At 38.5% G+C, this 18,460-nt stretch overlaps 2 protein-coding genes and 1 pseudogene across 2 annotated transcripts in view; 1 reads left to right on the top strand and 2 right to left on the bottom strand.

The window, feature by feature from the left end:
* Positions 1-702: 702 nt before the first annotated feature.
* Positions 703-4,220, bottom strand: LOC126077769 (39S ribosomal protein L42, mitochondrial-like; annotated as a pseudogene).
* Positions 4,221-8,119: 3,899 nt separating this feature from the next.
* On the bottom strand, positions 8,120-14,965 carry PHOSPHO2 (phosphatase, orphan 2). The gene is made up of 3 exons (XM_049887394.1): positions 14,809-14,965; positions 11,564-11,741; positions 8,120-9,391 (listed from the first exon to the last, which is right to left on the bottom strand). The coding sequence occupies exon 3, from the start codon at positions 9,363-9,365 to the stop codon at positions 8,640-8,642; it is 726 nt and encodes a 241-aa protein (XP_049743351.1). The 5' UTR covers positions 9,366-9,391; positions 11,564-11,741; positions 14,809-14,965; the 3' UTR covers positions 8,120-8,639.
* A 96-nt stretch (positions 14,966-15,061) lies between these two features.
* Positions 15,062-18,460, top strand: part of CFAP210 (cilia and flagella associated protein 210) — a 59,891-nt gene continuing 56,492 nt past the window's right edge. Inside the window, exon 1 of the mRNA XM_049887389.1 lies at positions 15,062-15,185. Within this exon, the coding sequence (XP_049743346.1) occupies positions 15,119-15,185 (67 nt within the window). The 5' untranslated portion in view covers positions 15,062-15,118. The remainder of the gene's footprint in view (positions 15,186-18,460) is intronic.

Genomic DNA, 18,460 nt, shown 5'->3' with positions numbered 1-18,460 from the left:
GAGTCATCTAAGTATCTGAAGTCTTTGTAATTGCCCCGAAGAACTGAGGCATGCCCTTGGAGCGTTTCTGGAAAAAGAATACACCACTGCACCAAAACAATCCTGTGAATTGCTACTATTTAGGATTGTGGAGTTTTAGGCTATTAACAAACCTCTTTAACAAGGCACATTTCATTAAAGTATACTCTGCTCCTCGAAGTTTAGTCCATGGGCCAGCAGCATCAGCCAGCCCTACCTGCAAGTTTGTTGGAAAGGCAGAAGAGTCTCAAGTTCAACCCCAGACATGCTGAAAGAGAATTTGCATCTTAACATGATCCCCAGAGAAGCACTGCTTTAGTACACTGAGGGGGAAAAAGAGAGGGGAAAGACAATGCCTGTAAGAGCAAAATGAGACGGATAATCAGTGACTTGATTCTTGAAAATGTGTCCAGTTTAGAAACAATCTTGAAGGTCAGAGAGGACTTGTGAGTAGATCAGAGGAAAGCTGTGAAAATAAAATAGATTTCTGAGGACTGGATAAAGAAATTACAGTTATTTAGTTAAAAGGAAACAAAACTAAGAAACATTGAGGATTTAAACCTGTGATATATTAATATGTTAAAAATTAGGACCAAGGTTGATTCCCAAATGGTTCTAAATTGTAGTAAAATGAAAGCCACCTCCTAAAGACCTTAAAAATAGAAGACTTAGTTTAAAGGATAGATTCAAAAAGCTTCATGTAGTCAGACCTAGAGACCATTTAAATTCACTATGATATTAAAATTAAAGAATGCTAGAACTGTAAGGTATTCCAATTCCAATCATATTATAGGAAATAAAATGAATACCAGAGAACTGAAATAATTTACCAAAGTCACACAACTAGTTAGCAGTTAGAACTGGGACTAGAATTCAGGTCTCCTGACTCAATATCATGTTAAAAAACCAAAAAACCAAACCCAGTGTTGTCGAGTCAATTCTGACTCATAGTGACCCTATAGGACAGAGCAGAACTGCCCCATAGAGTTTCCAAGGAGTGCCCGGAGGATTCAAACTGCCGATCCTTTGGTTAGCAGCTGTAGCACTTAACCGATACACCACCAGGGTTTCCCAATATCATATAGTTTTTTAAAAATCTAATTAAAAAAAATTTTTTAAATTTTGCTTTAGGTGAAAATTTACAACTTAATTTCTCATTCAAAAGTTTATACATACTGTTTTGTGACATTGGTTGTAATCCCCACAATATGGCAGCATGCTCCCCCTTTCCACCCTGGGTTCCCTGTATCCATTCGTCCAGTTCTTGTCCCTTTCTGCATTCTCGTCCTGCTTTTAAACAGGAGTTGCCCGTTTGCTCTCATACATTTGATGTAAATAAGAACACGTTCCTCGTGTGTATTATTTCTTGTTTTATAGGCCTATCTAATCTTTGTCTGAAAAATGGGCTTCAGGAATAGTTTCAGTTCTGGGTTAGCAGAGCATCCAGGAGCCATGGCTTCAAGGGTTATCATGTAGTTTCGAAGTCTCTTTTTATTACTTATTAGTTCTGTGAATAGCTGAACAGAGATTTCAAAGGGCAGCTCAAGAAGACAGAGTAAAGTATTATAATGACATGTGCAAAATCCTGGTGATGGAAAACCAAAAAAGAAGAACACACTTTGCATTTCTCAAGCTGAAAGAACTGAAGAAAAAAATCAAGCCTCAAGTTGCAATATTGAATGATTCTATGGGAAAAATATTAGATGACTCAGGAAGCATCAAAAGAAGATGGACGGAATACAGAGTCACTGTATAAAAAGAACTGGTCAACGTTCAACCATTTCAGGAGGTTCCATACGAGCAGGAACCAATGGTACTGAAGGAAGAAGTCCAAGCTGCACTGAAGGCATTGGTGAAAAACAAGGCTCCAGGAATTGACGGAATACCAACTGAGATGTTTGAACAAACAGATGCGTGCTGCAAGTACTCACTCATCTATACCAAAAAATTTGGAAGACAGCTACCTGGCCAGCTGACTGCAAGAGGTCTATATTTACGCCCATTCCCAAGAAAGGTGATTCCACTGAATGCAGAAATTATTAAACAATAACATTAGTATCATACACAAGTAAAATTTCGCTGAAGATCATTCAAACACAGCTGCAGCAGGACACTGACACAGAACTGCCATAAATTCAGGCCAGATTCAGAAGAGGATGTGAAACCAGGGGTGTCACTGCTGATGTCAGATAGATGCTGAATGAAAGCAGAGAATACTCAAAAGATGTTTACCTGTTTTATTGACTATGCTAAGGCATTCGACTGTGTGAATTATAACAAATTATGCATAACATTGGGAAGAATGAGAACTCCAAAACACTTAATTGTGCTCATGAGGAACCTGTACATAGATCAAGAGGCAGTTGTTCAAACAGAACAAGGGGATACTTCATGGTTTAAAGTCAGGAAAGATGTGCACCAGGGTTGTATTCTTTCACCATACCTATTCAATCTGTATGCTGAGCAAATAATCCAAGAAGCTGGACTTGAAGAAGAATGCAGCATATACGAAGAACAGGGCATCAGGATTGGAGGAAGACTCATTAACAACCTTCATTATGCAGGTGATATAACCTTGCTTGCTGAAAGTGAAGAGGTCTTGAGGCACTTATTGATGAAGATCAAAGGCCACAGCCTTCAGTATGGATTACACCTCAACATAAACAAAAATCCCCTCAACTGGACCAATAAGCAACATCATGATAAATGGAGAAAAGATTGAGGTTGTCAAGGACTTCATTTTACTTGGATCCACAATCAACACCCATGGAAGCAACAGTCAAGAAATCAAAAGATGCATTGCATTGGGCAAATCTGCTGCAAAAGACCTCTCTAAAGCGTTGAAAAGCAAAGGTGTCACCTTGAAGACTAAGGTGCGCCTGACCCAAGCCATGATATTTTCAGTCGCATCATATGCATGTGAAAGCTCGACAATGAATAAGGAAGACAGAAGAATTGACGCCTTTGTGGTGTTGGCAAAGAATACTGAATATACTGTGTACTGCCAAAAGAACGAACAAATCTGTCTTGGAAAAAGTACAACCAGGATGCTCCTTAGAAGCAAGGATGGCGAGACTACATCTCACATACTTCAGACATGTTGTCAAGAGGAATCAGTCCCTGGAGAAGGACATCATGCTTGGTAAAGTAGAGGGTCAATGAAAAAGAGGAAGACCCTCAAAGAGATGGACTGACACAGTGGCTGCAACAATGGGCTTAACCATAACAATGATTGTGAGGATGAAGCAGGACCAGGCAGTGTTTTGTTCTGTTGTACACAGGGTTGCTATGAGTTGGAACTGACTTGATGGCACCTAATAACAACACATTAGTTCTGTGACCTCGCCAAGGTTGTTTTCTTACCAGAAAAAACTGCAATAATACTTATATTTTGTAAGATATTTTGAGGAGAAAACAAGTTATACAGTTTATGTAGTAATGCTACTTACTCTCCTAAAATAGTAACTATTTCTCACTCCAATCCTGTCTTTTTATCTTGCTATATGAGTTCTTTGGAGGGCAGGGGCCTTTCATTCACTCTTTATTCTTTTTCTTTTTTAATATGAATACTTTATTATTATTACTTCACTACATATTAGTGAATATACCAGATTGCATATTCTTAAACGGCAAATGAGGCAAGGGATAACATTTCTCTTTGATTTCTAGTGAGAACCTCAAAATTACCTGTCTTTTGGAGAATTCTGTTTCCTATGACATCTGTAATATTGTCCATGAGGATACTGATGGTGCTTAGTAGTAAACAGCATTTTGCTAAGTTGCACTATAATGGGTCCTAGTTAAGGTGTTCATCTTATTCTTCTAACTGGGCTTTCAGCATGTGATCATGTGTTTCTTCATTATTATGCACAGTATCTGGTCAAGGGATAGATTTTTTGTGTAGATATGCAATATCCACAGGATGGTAGTATCTATTGCCTTACCATCAGAGGTCAAAGCAATTTCTATCTCACAATTATAGTTACCTGGAAGAAAATAACATGTAGATTTATGACAAACACAATATAAAGTTCTATTTGGGATTGGAAAAAAATGTTTCAAGATAGTCTGATATTAGCCATTTTACTGCTGCTATTGCCATGATGGAAACCCTGGTGGCGTAACGGTTAAGTGCTACGGCTGCTAACCAAGAGGTCAGCAGTTCAAATCCTCCAGGTGCTGTTGCCATGATGGAAACACTGGTGGCATAATGGTTAAGTGCTATGGCTGCTAACCAAGAGGTCAGCAGTTCAAATCCTCCAGGTGCTCCTTGGAAACTCTATGGGGCAGCTCTACTCTGTCCTACAGGGTCGCTGACTCAGAATCAACTCAGCGGCAGTGGGTTTTGGTTTTTGGTGCTGCCATGATGAATCAATATGCTTGTCACATCGTATAAAAAACAATGTCTTGAAAAACTGCTTTTAAAATCTGCTTCTAGGCACACCTATTTTCACTCCTTGACAGCTCCTCACTGTAAGCTCACCATTTTGTCTCAATCATTATTCCCCCCCCAATTCTTGCTTAAATTTATTTAACTCTTCATTCCTTTTAAAGTGCAATAAGTGAATATTCTAAATTCTAGTCTTAAAGATTGACACAAAGTAAATACTCATGCTATAATTTTAATTGAGAAAAGCAGTATAATAATTTTAAGAATAATCTACCTTATGTCAAAGAGTACACGTACACCCATACTTAAGAGAAAATTCTGACAGGATTCAGTTGCTCTGAATAATGGCATCTGGGGAAGTTAGTTTGCAAATATCCACCCAAACAGAAGCAGCAGCGAGTGGGGCCTTTAGGCAATAAATGGCCTTTGGCATGAAGATCCTGGAGAAGGTCTAAGCACAGGGCTGGTTCTATGGGTATTTGACACAGGGCCCATGTTCACAAACATCCTGCTGTTGCTATCTTGAAATGTTTAATTTTTGAACAAGTGGTGCCACATTTTCATTTTGACTGGGCATTGCAAATTAGTAGCCAGTCCCACAGGGAAAGTCAGCACAAAGAATAAAAAGAAAAAAAAATTAGTAGCCAGTCCTGTTTGGACAGCTCAGCTCTGGCCCATTAACTGGGAGATGGTTTTGGGGTATGCTCCACCATTCAAGAGTTCTTGCTTTAATTTTTTTTTTTCTTTTAAAAAAAGTGTAAACATTATAAAAAATTAGAAAATACCAGAAAAATTCAATCACCCTTAAAACTCCCATTTTTATTAACATCTCTTACACTTCATAACATTTGGTGGCTAGTCAGAGCAATAAAGAACAATTCACAGTTCATGAGATTTGCAATCTACTGCCATTGAATCGTATTTCAACTCATAGAGATCCTATAGGATAGAGTAGTACCGCCCCATAGGGTTTCCAAGGCTGTCAATCTTTACAGAAGCGGACTGCCACATCTTTCTTCTGCAGAGCGGCTGGTGGGTTCAAACTGCCGACTTTTTGGTTAGCAGCCCAGTGCATTAACCACTGCACCACCAGGGCTCCCTTGAGACTGCCCAACATGTACGTAATTACAAAAGAGGTGTATGTATGTATGGGTGTGAGAATGGGGGCTGGGAGAAAATTAGGCAACTTATTTCTTGAGAGATGAGGTCAGCTATTGTAATGGTTTTTCTATTGCTAGGTAACAAATTTCTACAAATACATCATCTTAAAACAATACAGACTTATTATCTCACGGTATCTCAGCAAAGTCTGGGCACGGTGTGGGTGGGTTCTCTGCTCTGAGTCTCACTGGGCTGAAATCAAGGTGTCAGCCTAGGCTGCAGTTCTTATCTGAGGTACAGGGTCCTCTTCCAAACATATGGAATTCACTTCCTTCCTGTTAGTTGTAGGACTGAAGCACCCATTCCTCTGCTGGCTATCAGCCAGGGGCTGCTCTCACCTTGTACAGACCACCCTTTTTCCTTATCGCGTGGCTCTTTCCCTCTTTAAGTCAGCAACAGCATGCCAAATTCTTCTTGTGCTTCGAATCACTAACTTGCTCTACCGCAACTGGATGGAAAAACAAACCTCTCTGCTTTTAACTGGCCTATGTGATTCCGTCAAGACACCCAGCTCATCACCCTATTTTAAGGTCAACTGTGCCATACTACAGAAACCCTGGTGGCATAGTAAAGTGGTATGGCCGCTAACCAAAAGGTCAGCAATTTACATCCATCAGGTGCTCCTTGGAAACCCTATGAGGCAGTCTCTGTCCTATAGGGTCACTATGAGTCAGAATTGACTTAACACAATGGGTTTGGTTTGCGTTTTTGGTGCTATACTATATTACCTAATCACAGGAATAAGATTCACCAAATTCACAGTCCCAGACATTTTGTAAGGTATGTACACCAGGGGAGAAATCTTGTGGCCATTTTAGAATCCTGCCTACCACAGCTATCCTAGAGTCCCATGTGAAGGACAGACGGTGCCTCTACTCTAGTTCTCCATTCACTCCTATGACTGTCTTAGTTTCCTACGGCTGCAGTGACAAAATACCACAAAGTAGGTGGCTTAAAGAACAATTTTATTTTCTCACAGTTCTGGAGGCTAGAAGCTGGAATTCAGGGTGTTGGTAGGACTACGTTCTGTCAGCTCTAAGAAAAGATCGTTGTCTGTTTCAGCTGTTAGCCCTGGGTGTTTCTTGACATTCCTTACCTTGTGGACAGATCCTCACGTGGTGTCTTCCCCTTGTGTATGACCCTGGCCTCAACACGTACGGAAATGACAATCTATAAGAGTTGGATGTGTTTCAACGTAATTTAACCTATCAACTTCAAAGCAAAATATTTACTCTAAAACTTAAAAAGAAAAAAAAAAAAAAGATTTAGAGAGTACCAAACCTTTTCCCCATTATACCAAATACTTCTTTTTCTGAAGCTTCCCATAATTTGGAAAAGAAAATCATATTACATACTGGATATTTACGCTTAAGACACAATGAGAGTCTAAAAATTAGCATGTATTTATAAAACTTTCTACCTCAGTTGATACTTTACTAATATTCTCATTCGTAATAGTCTCTTAAATGTTGACAATTCCTACAAATGATATATTGTATCCCTCAAGACTGCATTTCCAAATAAAAATAGCACATATACAGAGTTCTATTCTCTGATGCTATGATAAAACTTTTAAATATTTGAAGAGCATTTCATTTGTATTTCATTTCAAAAGGGAAAGCCTCAGATCGATGAAAACTTGCATTTCTATCTTTAAAATACACTGACTTGGCAATTGGCACGATAAAATCTATTAAGAAAACATTCTGCATCCCACCTTGGAGAAAGGTGTCTGGGGTCTTAAACGCTAGCAAGTGGCCATCTAAGATGCATCAATTGGTCTCAGCCCACCTGGATCAAAGGAGAATGAAGAACACCAAGGACACAAGGTAATCACGAGCCCAAGAGATAGAAAGGGCCACATAAAAGAGAGACTACATCTGCCTGAGACCAGAAGAGCTAGACGGTGCCCGGCTACAACAGATGACTGCCCTAACAGGGAACATAACAGAGAACCCCTGAGGGAGTAGGAGAGCAGTGGGATGTAGACCCCAAATTCTCGTTAAAAGACCAGACTTAATGGTCTGAGGCTAGAAGGACCCCGGTGGTCATGGACCCCAGACCTGTTGGCCCAGGACTGGAACCATTCCCAAAACCAATTCTTCAGACATGGTTTGGACTGGACAATGGGTTGGAGAGGGATGCTGGTGAGGAGTGAGCTTCTTGGATCAGGTGGACACTTGAGACTATGTTGGCATCTCCTCCCTGGAGGGGAGATGAGAAGGTAAAGGGGGTTAGAAGCTGGAGAAATGGACACGAAAAGAGAGAGTGGAGGGAGGGAGTGGCTGTCTTATTAGGCAGAGAGCAACTGGGATTGTGTAGCAGGGTATATATGGGTTTTTGTGTGGGAGACTGACTTAATTTGTAAACTTTCACTGAAAGCACAATAAAAATTAAAAAAAAAATACTGACTTGGGAGTGTGTCATTATACACATTTGGGAGTCTTTTATTCTTATGTGAATAAAGCTCAAGCTTACTTTTAAGAACTCTATCTACTGGACATGTTTTTGAAACAAATATCTAAGTAAAATATCTGACTATTCCCTCTGGAAATAAACTTAAAAAGCTACCTATTTAAAAAAAAAAAAAAAACTACCTATCAATCACCTTTGGTGGAGACTGCTAGTTGAGCCTACAATTCTGTACTCCCCCCTTTTTGAATTTTTACCTGGGAAAATAACCACTATAATAAAAGCTTTATTTTCCATCCTTTCTTGCAATTAGGTGGGGTACTATAACTAAGTTTTGGCCAATGAAAGTTAAGTAGAAGTGTTGGGTGCAACTTCTGATAAATTTCCTTAAAGAAGGGGATGCAACCTTCTTGCCACCCTCCTCTTTGCTGGCCAGAATGTTGATGTGAGGGCCGCAGCCTGAACAGCAATCTTGAATCATGAGATAGAAGCCAAGTGCTGTGCTTGGCAGAGGAATATACCAGCCTTGAGATATTACCTCTGGACACTTACCTTTTAAGTGAAAGAAAAAAAAAATTTTTTTTAAAGCTACTGGTACTTGAAGTTTTAGTTATATGCAGCTGAGCCTAATCTTAACTGATACACATTTCAATGGATATTATTCTTTTATTAGAAATTGTAAATGAGAAATTATTTCAACACCTGAAGACCAAACTACCACAGATGATTCCACAGGATCATGATTTTGAGGTGTTTTGGAGAGAGTTTTCTGCAAACTGTATCCTTTCCGTGGCATGGCAAAATCATTCTTCTTTAAAAAGGTTACTGGACAGAAATCATTTCCACCATCACCTATATAAACAATGCGTGTATAATTCACTCCCTGTTGCACCTGATTATCTAGAAATTCCACCAAAACTACTTTCTTGCAAAGATTCTTTGGACACCTAGTACAAGAATGAGTGTGATAATTTTCCACAGTGAGATGACCACTGTTATCAAAAGCTGCTGGATTTGTAAACACCTTATCAAACACATCGTGAAAATTGGCAGCTTTTAAAACCCAATCTATGAAAACCGAATTTGAATCTGAAATAATGATACAATCAAATTTATTCCTGTTCTTTCTTACAAAGTTTAAAAGTTCCACCATCCCTGGAGTGAAAGGCATTGATGTCATTGCTCTTTTCATCTCATCTTCTCTTATGCCTTTGTCTCCCAGATATTTAAAGACTCTGCCCATAAATTCTGTCCAAAATCCTTTTTGATAAGATTCTTGCAGTTCGATAGGAAGCTTTTTCTCTGGAGCACACTGTACAATCCAGGTGTCACTATTGTCATCTATGACTGTATGGTCAAAGTCAAAAACCAGCAAAATTTTCATGGTTCCAGAAATAGATTTGGTTTACCCTGAAAAAAAAGATTATTTCCTAAACATACTCTATTTTACTTTATTTAGCTTCTATACTTATTTAACAAATATTACTGAGTGTTAACCATGAAAAAGCCATCTGCTAAAACAACAGATGAATAAAAACAAGTAAAAACGATTAAACATTTTAATGCCATGTAAATAATTTTTCCTAAGAATCAAAGTTTATATTTGAGTATCTTAAGTGATTGAAAACAAGATCTGAAAAGGACATTCATAGTATTATTGTGTTCTAATTGGGGATGACGCTGAGAACTCAAGATGAAACTGTACAGCTGTACTTACCTATTTCACCTACAGTCTTATTTGTCTTTAAAGTATCAACTGCAACCATGTTTGTTTTAATAGTTAAAAATATTTACAACAGCTCTCATAATAAATAACAGGTCATGAGTAATATAGATTATCTGTGTACTAACCAAAATTGTGACTAAATTTAGTATAAAACGAAATCTTTCAAAATGTAAAATGTTTTTTTAGAAAGATGTTTAACTTGAAATCAATTTATAAATGCCAATACTAAATGAAATGTTATAACTATAGAATTCCCTGATGAAATTCTAAACTAAATTACTTGAACTGGAGATCAATTCTTTCGGTATGATGTAACTTTTGCTACAGATTTGACACATATTTATTTATACATGCTATTGATTTTTATTGACAGCTTAGCTCTGTAGCACTGAATAATCTTACTATACCTGAGTAATCACATTGCTTATGATGTGAGTTACTTAATCTGTTTATATTAGAAGGTATTTCTCTAAGCAAGGTACACAAATGACAAGATGTTCAAAGAAATTAAGGAAATGCAAATCAAAACTACAATGAGATATGAATTCATACCCATTAGGGTGGCTATTATCAGAACAATGGAAAACAAGTGTTGGTGAGGATGTAGAGAAACTAGAGCCTTCATACACTGCTGGTGGGAATGTAAAATGGTGCGGCTACTGTGGAAAACAGTTGGGCAGTTTCTCAAAAGGCTAAAGATAAAATTACCATATAGCAATTACACTCCTAGATACGCACTCCAAAAACTTGAAAGCAGGAACTCAAATACTTGTGGCTATTGTGAATAACGCCGTAATGAACATTAGTCAAAAGTAGAAACAACCCAAGTGTCCATCCACATATGAATGAATAAACAAAATGTTGTATATCCATACTATGGAATATTAAAGAAACGAAGCCATAAAAGGAAGTGAAGTTTTAATATATGTTACAACATGGATGAACCTTGAAAAATTAGTCTAAGTGAAATAAGTTAGACACAAAAGGGCAAATATTGCATGACACTATTTATATGAAATATCTAGGCTAGGCAAATGCATAAGTTATTGCTTAAGGGGTACTGAGTTTCCATCTGGGGTGACGAAAGTTTTGGAAGTAGTGGTGATGGTTGCACAACATTGAAAATGTAATTAATGCCACTGAATCATGCACTTAAAGATGGCTAACCTGGCATTTTTTTGTTGTTATATATATTTTACCACAATTAAAAAAAAAAAACATGGCATTTAATCACATGTATTCTCTGGCTTATAACAATATACACCTAGTACAGTGAAGAGTGAGAATAGAGTTCTTAACTCATATAACAGTAACTATTCATTTAGAGTTTCTGGAGAATGACTAAGCTGGAGGAGTATCTCCTGTTATTTGAATTTAGATGGTAGATAATATTCTGGTACTTGGATCGTTGAATTTCTAAATGGCAAATCCAGGTGTCCTGACTGGCTTCCAGGTATTTAGACACAGAATTCATTTTCTAACAGAAACAATGTAATAAACAACAATAGCTGACAATCGCATTAGTACTGCACCTAGGCACATTTTGAATTAAACATGCTTTTTGAGCACTCTGATTGCAATCAATTTATAAATAAAAAATTTTAAAGTAACTCTTTATTGGTTAAATGACTGTCTCAAGCCTAGATTTAATTAGCCACAAGTTACTGAAATTTCTGAACTCTTAACCTCAAAATAGTAAGATGCGTAAGCCTGGTTTACTCATTTTTAACAGTGTACTTTTCTAATTTCAGACCTTTTTCTATTAGTCTTTTTATACCATACATTTTTATTTCTCAAGTATGAAAACCCTAATTATTGCACAAATAAACTATTAAATTATTATTAAAAATACTTACCCAAATTAGTGTTTCCAAGACAATCAATCATATTTTAGCACAGGACTTGGGTTAAATAATCATGACAATCTTCAGTTTTAAACACCAGCCAGTTGTTTCTAACCAACATATCCCATGCTTTGTATGCAGGAAATAAAGTCTTCTGGTTTGGAGGAAAGGAATGGAGGCTTCTTAACTCCTAAAATTAATGAAAGTATATAAAAAATTAAAATTTTGTCTTATAATTACTCTGTTTCCTAACAGAAAAGCATCTATTGGCAATGGAGAAACAAAATTTTGGTTAAACAAAAAACCTTAAATAAATACAAAACAGGGAATGTTATGTGAAAGAAAGTTCTTATCCTGTGGATGGAAACAACTATTACATGAGTGTTAGGTTGATCATGTTGAGATTTCTAGATTTCATTTTTGCTTTCTAGTTGTTAAATAATGAGGACTACTGCCTGAGGTATGAAAAGCTTGCAAGCTGCCATCTAAGGTAAAATTGGTCTCTGTTCACTTGTAGCAACAGAAAGGAGGAGGAAATGGAATGCATGGCTAACTGCCTCCATGAACAACTGTCTCCTTTGCCATGAGACCAGAACTGGATGGTGCCCAGCTACCATTACTGAACACTTTGATCAAAGATTCCACAGAAGAATCCTGATCAACGGAGGTGGGTGGGGGAGGGGGGGATATGGAACAGAATCTCAAATTCTCATGGAATCTAGACTTTCTGGAGTCAATGAGGCTACATGATCCCCCAAAGCTACTGCCCTGATATAAGCTTAAACTTTAAGCCAAAAATATCCCCTTAAGTCTTCTTTAAACCAAACAATAGTTTAGCTTAATAAGTAAAGAATGTCTGCCTTGGTATGCTCTTCTAAAGAACTATTGATATGGGATCAAATTGACAACAACAACTCGAAAGATTAGACAGGAAGCTTAGGGAGCAGTGAGTTTATGTTATTGGTAGTGGAACAATTCGGAAAACAGAGTGAGAATGGTTGTACAACTTGAAGAATGTAATCAATGTCACTGAATTACACATGTAGAAATTGTTACATGGATGTATTGCTGTGCATATTTTCAAGAACAACCACAAAAGCTAAATTATTAAAAAAAATGAGGACTACCATATTCTGTAGTTAATAAACATTCAGGGATTTAGTGCTGTACTTGAAATAAAAATGTCTCCAAAAATTAAGGCTGTGAACAAAGATAGTTATATAGATATAAAATCTATTTTGTAATCAATTCATTAAAATTCCCAAAACAGTTAACTATTCTCTCCAGAAGTATGAATAGTGTATATTTATTATGTCTGCAATGTTTCTACAGTCTTACAAAACTCCATGTGCTTTTCACAATAATGAAAAATAGAAATTACATATATCCAAGAATTAGGGATTGATTAAATAAATGTATGTTAAAGCCACATAATTCTGCCAGTATAAGTTAAAATGCTAAATTTAAATTAAACAAGAAAGCTACAAAACAGTTTGTATGGTATACACACACTCCTCACTTATTGATATGGTTAGGTTCCAAAGACTAGGTCATGTGAAAACAGAGCATGTCACGTGAAAACATCAGATCACAAAATGGAGGATGACTACATCATTACATAACTGCCAAATGACATCATTACACTGAGATTCCTGGCCCAGACAAGTTGACATACAACCTTAACCATCACAGCCAGCATTACTCTTGCCTCGCACCTTAGCGTTCGTTACTGCCAGGTGTACCTCGTTAATGCACAAAATAGTCAGTAGATTTTTTACTATTGCTGTAAATGCAAAATGTTGGCTATGAAGATAGTCAGTAAGTAAGGAGTAGGTATATTCCCATTTTTGTATAAAAATGTCTATGTGTACTGTTGTAGGGTTAGGGGTGGTTCGATTGTAGTTTGTACTTTTTCTACACTGATTTTGTAATAACATTTTTCCCCGGAATAATTTAAACTGTATCAGATCGAAGTGCATATTCTACCTTCCTAAATTCACAACAAAGAAAAAAAGGATGGGAAGGCATCTTTGGTTGTGAGGATCCTTAGATAAGAGTTGGAACAGGTCTTCAAAGTCAAATGATATCTGACAACCATGTACATGGCAAATTACTGACATCAAATCTTATGAGATTCAATACTTTTCATAAGTAATTTAGTTAAAATTCCAGAGTTTTTGTTAGGAGGTAATTCTTCTGAAGTCTCTCATGGCTCTGCTTGTCTTACAAGCAATGGCCTGACTGCCCTTTATTCGGAACTATTTTTCCAAGGATATTTACATAGTGAACAGCCTTGAAAAGCATGCTTAATGTTCATTAAAATAAAGATTCAGTTTCCCTAAGCTAAGTGTTCCCTCCCTGAAGGAACCAGAGATGCAGATGTCAAGCAGGAAAACTGGGGCTTGGGGAACTGGCACAAAATTGCTGATACTGTAGCTACAGCTATTGCCATGAGTAATTCCTCTCTGACCCAGGAGTCTTGTGCCTACTGCCAACATCTATGAAATTGTGGCAGGATAATTTGTTAGCTTGTGAGTCAGGTAAAATCTTTGACCTTTCCCGTTTTTTAAAAAAGCACCAGTGTTGTGTATATGCAGAAAATAATTCCTCTACAAGTATTTTTTAAACCTTCCATACTCACCAGTATCATTATGTTGGGGCATCTGATAACAAACTTAAAGAAAAATAGTACAACTATATGTTAGAATTTTACTTACTAAAAACCTTACTTCCTTTCATTTTGAGCGATTCAATTTCTTGCCTAATGTGCGCGTGTTGAACGCAACTGGCTTTTAATGAAATCAATTTACACATCATATGTGGTAGAAAGAGATCTTTTTGAAACCAACCCCTCATTCATTATTGCCAGATCTGTGTGTCCTTAAGAGTTGTGGCTGGTCCCCAAAACCCTCTCAATTTCGTATAATATCTTAAAGGTCCTAACATAAGCGTTCTGTTTTTTAAACTTAGTCCCATCTAGCCCTTGACCATGCCTCAAAAACCAAAGGATTTATAAATAGATTTTATGTCAATCTCTGGGTTTCTATAGTTAAAAGAGGGCGTTGTCCTTCACTTTCGACCGGCTAGGACGTTGGGGGCCGAAAACACGAGCTGAGGGCTCGCTCCCTCACACACCTGCCCGGTTCGTCCGTTAGGCGGGCGCCGGGCCATAAACATGGTATCGCCTCCCGTGAGAAGCCGTGCCAGGTGGGGATGGGAACAGCAAGCGGGCTAGGTCCCGAAGACGCCTTACTGACCTAGGCCTGGCGCTGGCAGCCGTCCTGTCGTCCGCGCGGCTCTTGTGATTCCGGGCTCTCAGCCTCGCTGAGGCGCGGGTCTACAACCCCAGCGTGCAGCTCCACTCACAGGCCCGGCCTCAGCTTCCGCGCAAGCGCAATCTCTGTTCCCCAGCCCTACGGCTCAAACCAGCGCGTTTCTCGTTCCTCGGCGACGGTTGGCGTCACTTCCGGCGGCGTTGCTAAGAGACCGCATAGCTTTGGAAACGTTCGGCCAGCCAGAGGGCGCCGCGGTAGGCGCGCAAGTATACTTTCCAGGTCTGGGAGCGCCATGGGAACCTCGTCAGAGATGCTGGTGCGGTTTGGGCGGCGCTGTGGACAGGTTAAGGAAAGCACGGGTGAGCTAAACTGGGGCATCCTGGCACAGGGATTGTTTCTGGACCCCTGCCATGGGGTGAGAGGTGAGGGTGCCAGTTTCGGGTCTCATGCCTTCTGACATGGGCTTCATCAAGTCGAAAGTAGCCCCGACGGGCATCATACAGTTTTGCTCTCAAGTGTGTGAGTGAATGCGTAAAAGGAAGGTGGAGGGTGAGGGAGAAAGTTTACAGAAATAGGGGTGGAGAAGAGATAGGAAGACAGAAACCCCTCAACTGATTGACCGATCCAATCCTCAAGCCTCGCAGTTGCGGCTTGGAGAGAGAGTCTGGGGTTTGCTGAAATGCTGCTTGTTCTTACTTGTCGTTACCTGAATTAGTGGAATGACTTTTAGAAATATCAGTGACCTCTTTAGAGTCTTGGCTCTGCTGTGTACCTGCTGAGTGGTCTTAGGTATGTCTCTGAAGGAAATGTCTCAATTTCCTCACCTCTGAAGTGGAGGTAGGAGCCCTAGTGGTGCAATGGTTAAGCATTCAGCTGCTAACCAAAAGATCAGCAGTTCCAATCCAGAAGCCGCTCCTTGGAAACCCTATGGGGCAGTTCTACTGTGTCCTGTAGGGTTGCTATGAGTCGGAATCCATTCGATGGCAACGGGCCTGGTTTTGTGGTTTAAAGCGCAGGTAAGTCTCTCCCCAAATCACGTGTTTTGGTAGAATGTAAAAAGAAAATGCTATTTAAAGTCTTATAATTCAGGTGGTCTGTTGTAAATTCCCAATTAATATTATTATAATGATGACAACTAGAACTTTGGGAAACTGGACTCTCTTCATGTCATTGCCTGAGTTTCTGTACTAGTAGAGCCTTGGTTGTCCCGGATGCAGAGTGAGAGCCAGCCATTCTCCCACCAATGGACACTAGAGTATATTTGTGCAGTGAAGGCCTTATGAAGTAGCAGCAGAGGTCCTGTCACGTAGGAGGAAGACAGTACCCATATGACATGTATTATAAAATAAAATTGTTCTCACATATTCACTTTCATATATGTGTAGTATTGCACTAAAAGACTTTTCCTTGATAGGTGTTAAATAATGTTTTGTGGCAACTGGCCCACAAGTTGCTGTCTGAAATGAAATGCCCTTTTCCTCACTGCTAAATTATAATCTCCATTTAGAGGAGGATGAAATAGGAGAGGGATTCAGATATGTAGATAACTCTCTGTAATCCAAATCATTATATAAAGATTTAGCAGGACGGTGTCAGCCGGGAAGATGGGGTCAGGACCTCCACAAGTACTCTTCTGTATAAAATCAGAGAACACTGAAAAATGAGAACACTGGCAAAAATTGTAAAAATCTACCTTTTCAGAACTCTGGAAATTAAAGGCTTGAAGCAATTTGGAAAGCGTTTTTTTTTTTTTTAATGGCTGAATTTCATAACAAGATTTGGTAAAAAAGAATAAGCATTTTTTTGATGTTTGAAGGTTGCCCTGGTCCCATCCTCCTCTCCAACCCTCCTGGTAGTTTTGAAAACCACTGTAGCCAGAGTTAAAACCAGCAGCCTCTGAAGGAGGTAGAATGGAGATGGAGCTCCTCTAAAGCCCAATGTCCAATAATTATTTGACCTGTCTGATAATTTTCTGGAAAATCCCACTCACAGAGCTTGTTTTATTTACCTTAATTCAGAGCTCACCCAGTATGAACAGCCTTTACCCAGTTTGTTAAGAACAATCAGTGACAGTTGTTTAATATCACGGCTGCCTGAGGCAGTGATAACAGTTGGGGGCAAACAACCTGACCAAAAAAAAAAAAAAAAAGGAAAAGCTGGGACGTGAGATGTCCAGAGGCAGCTTTGAAAAGCTCTAACATGTTCCTGGAAATCTAGAAGGTCAGAAGAATGCGTAGGGCTGTGCGCATGCCCAGGAAAGACCAAAGAAGACCTGAAGCTCTCATCTCTGGCTGACCTTGAGGCTCTGTGCAAGCAAGAAGTAAAGTCTAAGATGGAGTTGTAAACTGCCTTCCTGTGCATTGAAGGCATGCCCCAACACTCACAGAGAGCCCCTGGGCAAAGGCTGGGAGACTTATTGGCTCCATACATTTAAGGACATCTCTATTTAATCATTAGCTGACCACTAAACTAACCAAGCAGAGTCTCTAGAGGCCACACATGACAAAGAATATAGACTTTACAGAATTAGCTCAGAAAAGCCACTAAGTAAGCAAACACCAATAGCAACAAAACAAGAAACCCTAGGGGTTGGGAATAATCTGATTTCCAGTGTTGCTTCATGATATTATTTAAAATCTCCAGTTTTAAACAAAAAATTATACAGCATACAATGAAACAAGAAGTGTGGACCATACACAGGAAAAAGTTTCAATAAAAAACTTCCTCTAAGGAAACCCAGATGTCAGACTTTCTAGATAAAACTTTAAATCAGATATTTTAAACATGTTCAAAGAACTGAAAGAAAGAAAGAAAGAAAGAAAATCTAAAGAACTACAGGAAAATATGAGAATGATGCCTTACCACATAGAGAATATCAATAAAGAGGTAGAACTTACAAAAAGTAGAAATTCTAGAGTTGCATAGCACAGTAACTGAAATAAAAAATTCCCTGGAGGGATTCAAGCCCTGCAGATTTGAGCTTGCAGAACAATCAGTGAATTATAAGTCCAGGGATTTCCAGTATGAGGAACAGAGAGAAAAAAGAATGAAGAAAAATGAACAGAATTTCAGAGATGTGTGGGGCACCATCATGCATAGTAACATAGGTATAATGTGAGTCCCAGAAGAAATGGAGAGAGCTAAGGAGACAGAAAGAATATTTGAAGAAATAATGGCTGAAAATGTCTCAAATTTGATGAAAAATGTTAAAAAAAAAAAATGTGCTCTAAGTAAAATAAATTCAAAGAGCTCCACACCAAAAAAAAAAAAACCTAGACACATCATAATCAACTTGTTGAAAGACAAAGAGAAAATCTTGAAAGCAGTAATCACATACAAGGATCCTCAATAAGATAAGTAGCTGGTTTCTCATAAGAAACCACAAACGTCACAAAGCAGAGGATTGACATATTCAAAGTGCTGAAAGAAAAAGACTGTTAACCAAGAATTTTATATCCATTGAAACGATTTTTAAAAAATGAAGGAGAAATTAAGATGTTCCCAGGTAAGCAAAACCTGAGTGAATTCATCACTACCAGACCTACGCTACAAGAAATAATAAATGAAGTCCTTCAGGCTGAAATGAGAGGACACTAGACAGTAACTTGGATATACATAAAGAAATAAAGAATAC

This window comes from Elephas maximus, chromosome 6 (assembly GCF_024166365.1).
Source record: "Elephas maximus indicus isolate mEleMax1 chromosome 6, mEleMax1 primary haplotype, whole genome shotgun sequence".
Classification (NCBI taxonomy): domain Eukaryota; kingdom Metazoa; phylum Chordata; class Mammalia; order Proboscidea; family Elephantidae; genus Elephas; species Elephas maximus.
The sequence above is the reverse complement of the archived record's forward strand: the minus strand, read 5'-3'. Positions and strand labels throughout refer to the sequence as shown.

Excerpts from the sequence above, each read along its gene's own strand:
- PHOSPHO2 (XM_049887394.1), bottom strand. The coding sequence starts at position 9,365 with ATGAAAATTTTGCTGGTTTTTGACTTTGACCATACAGTCATAGATGAC.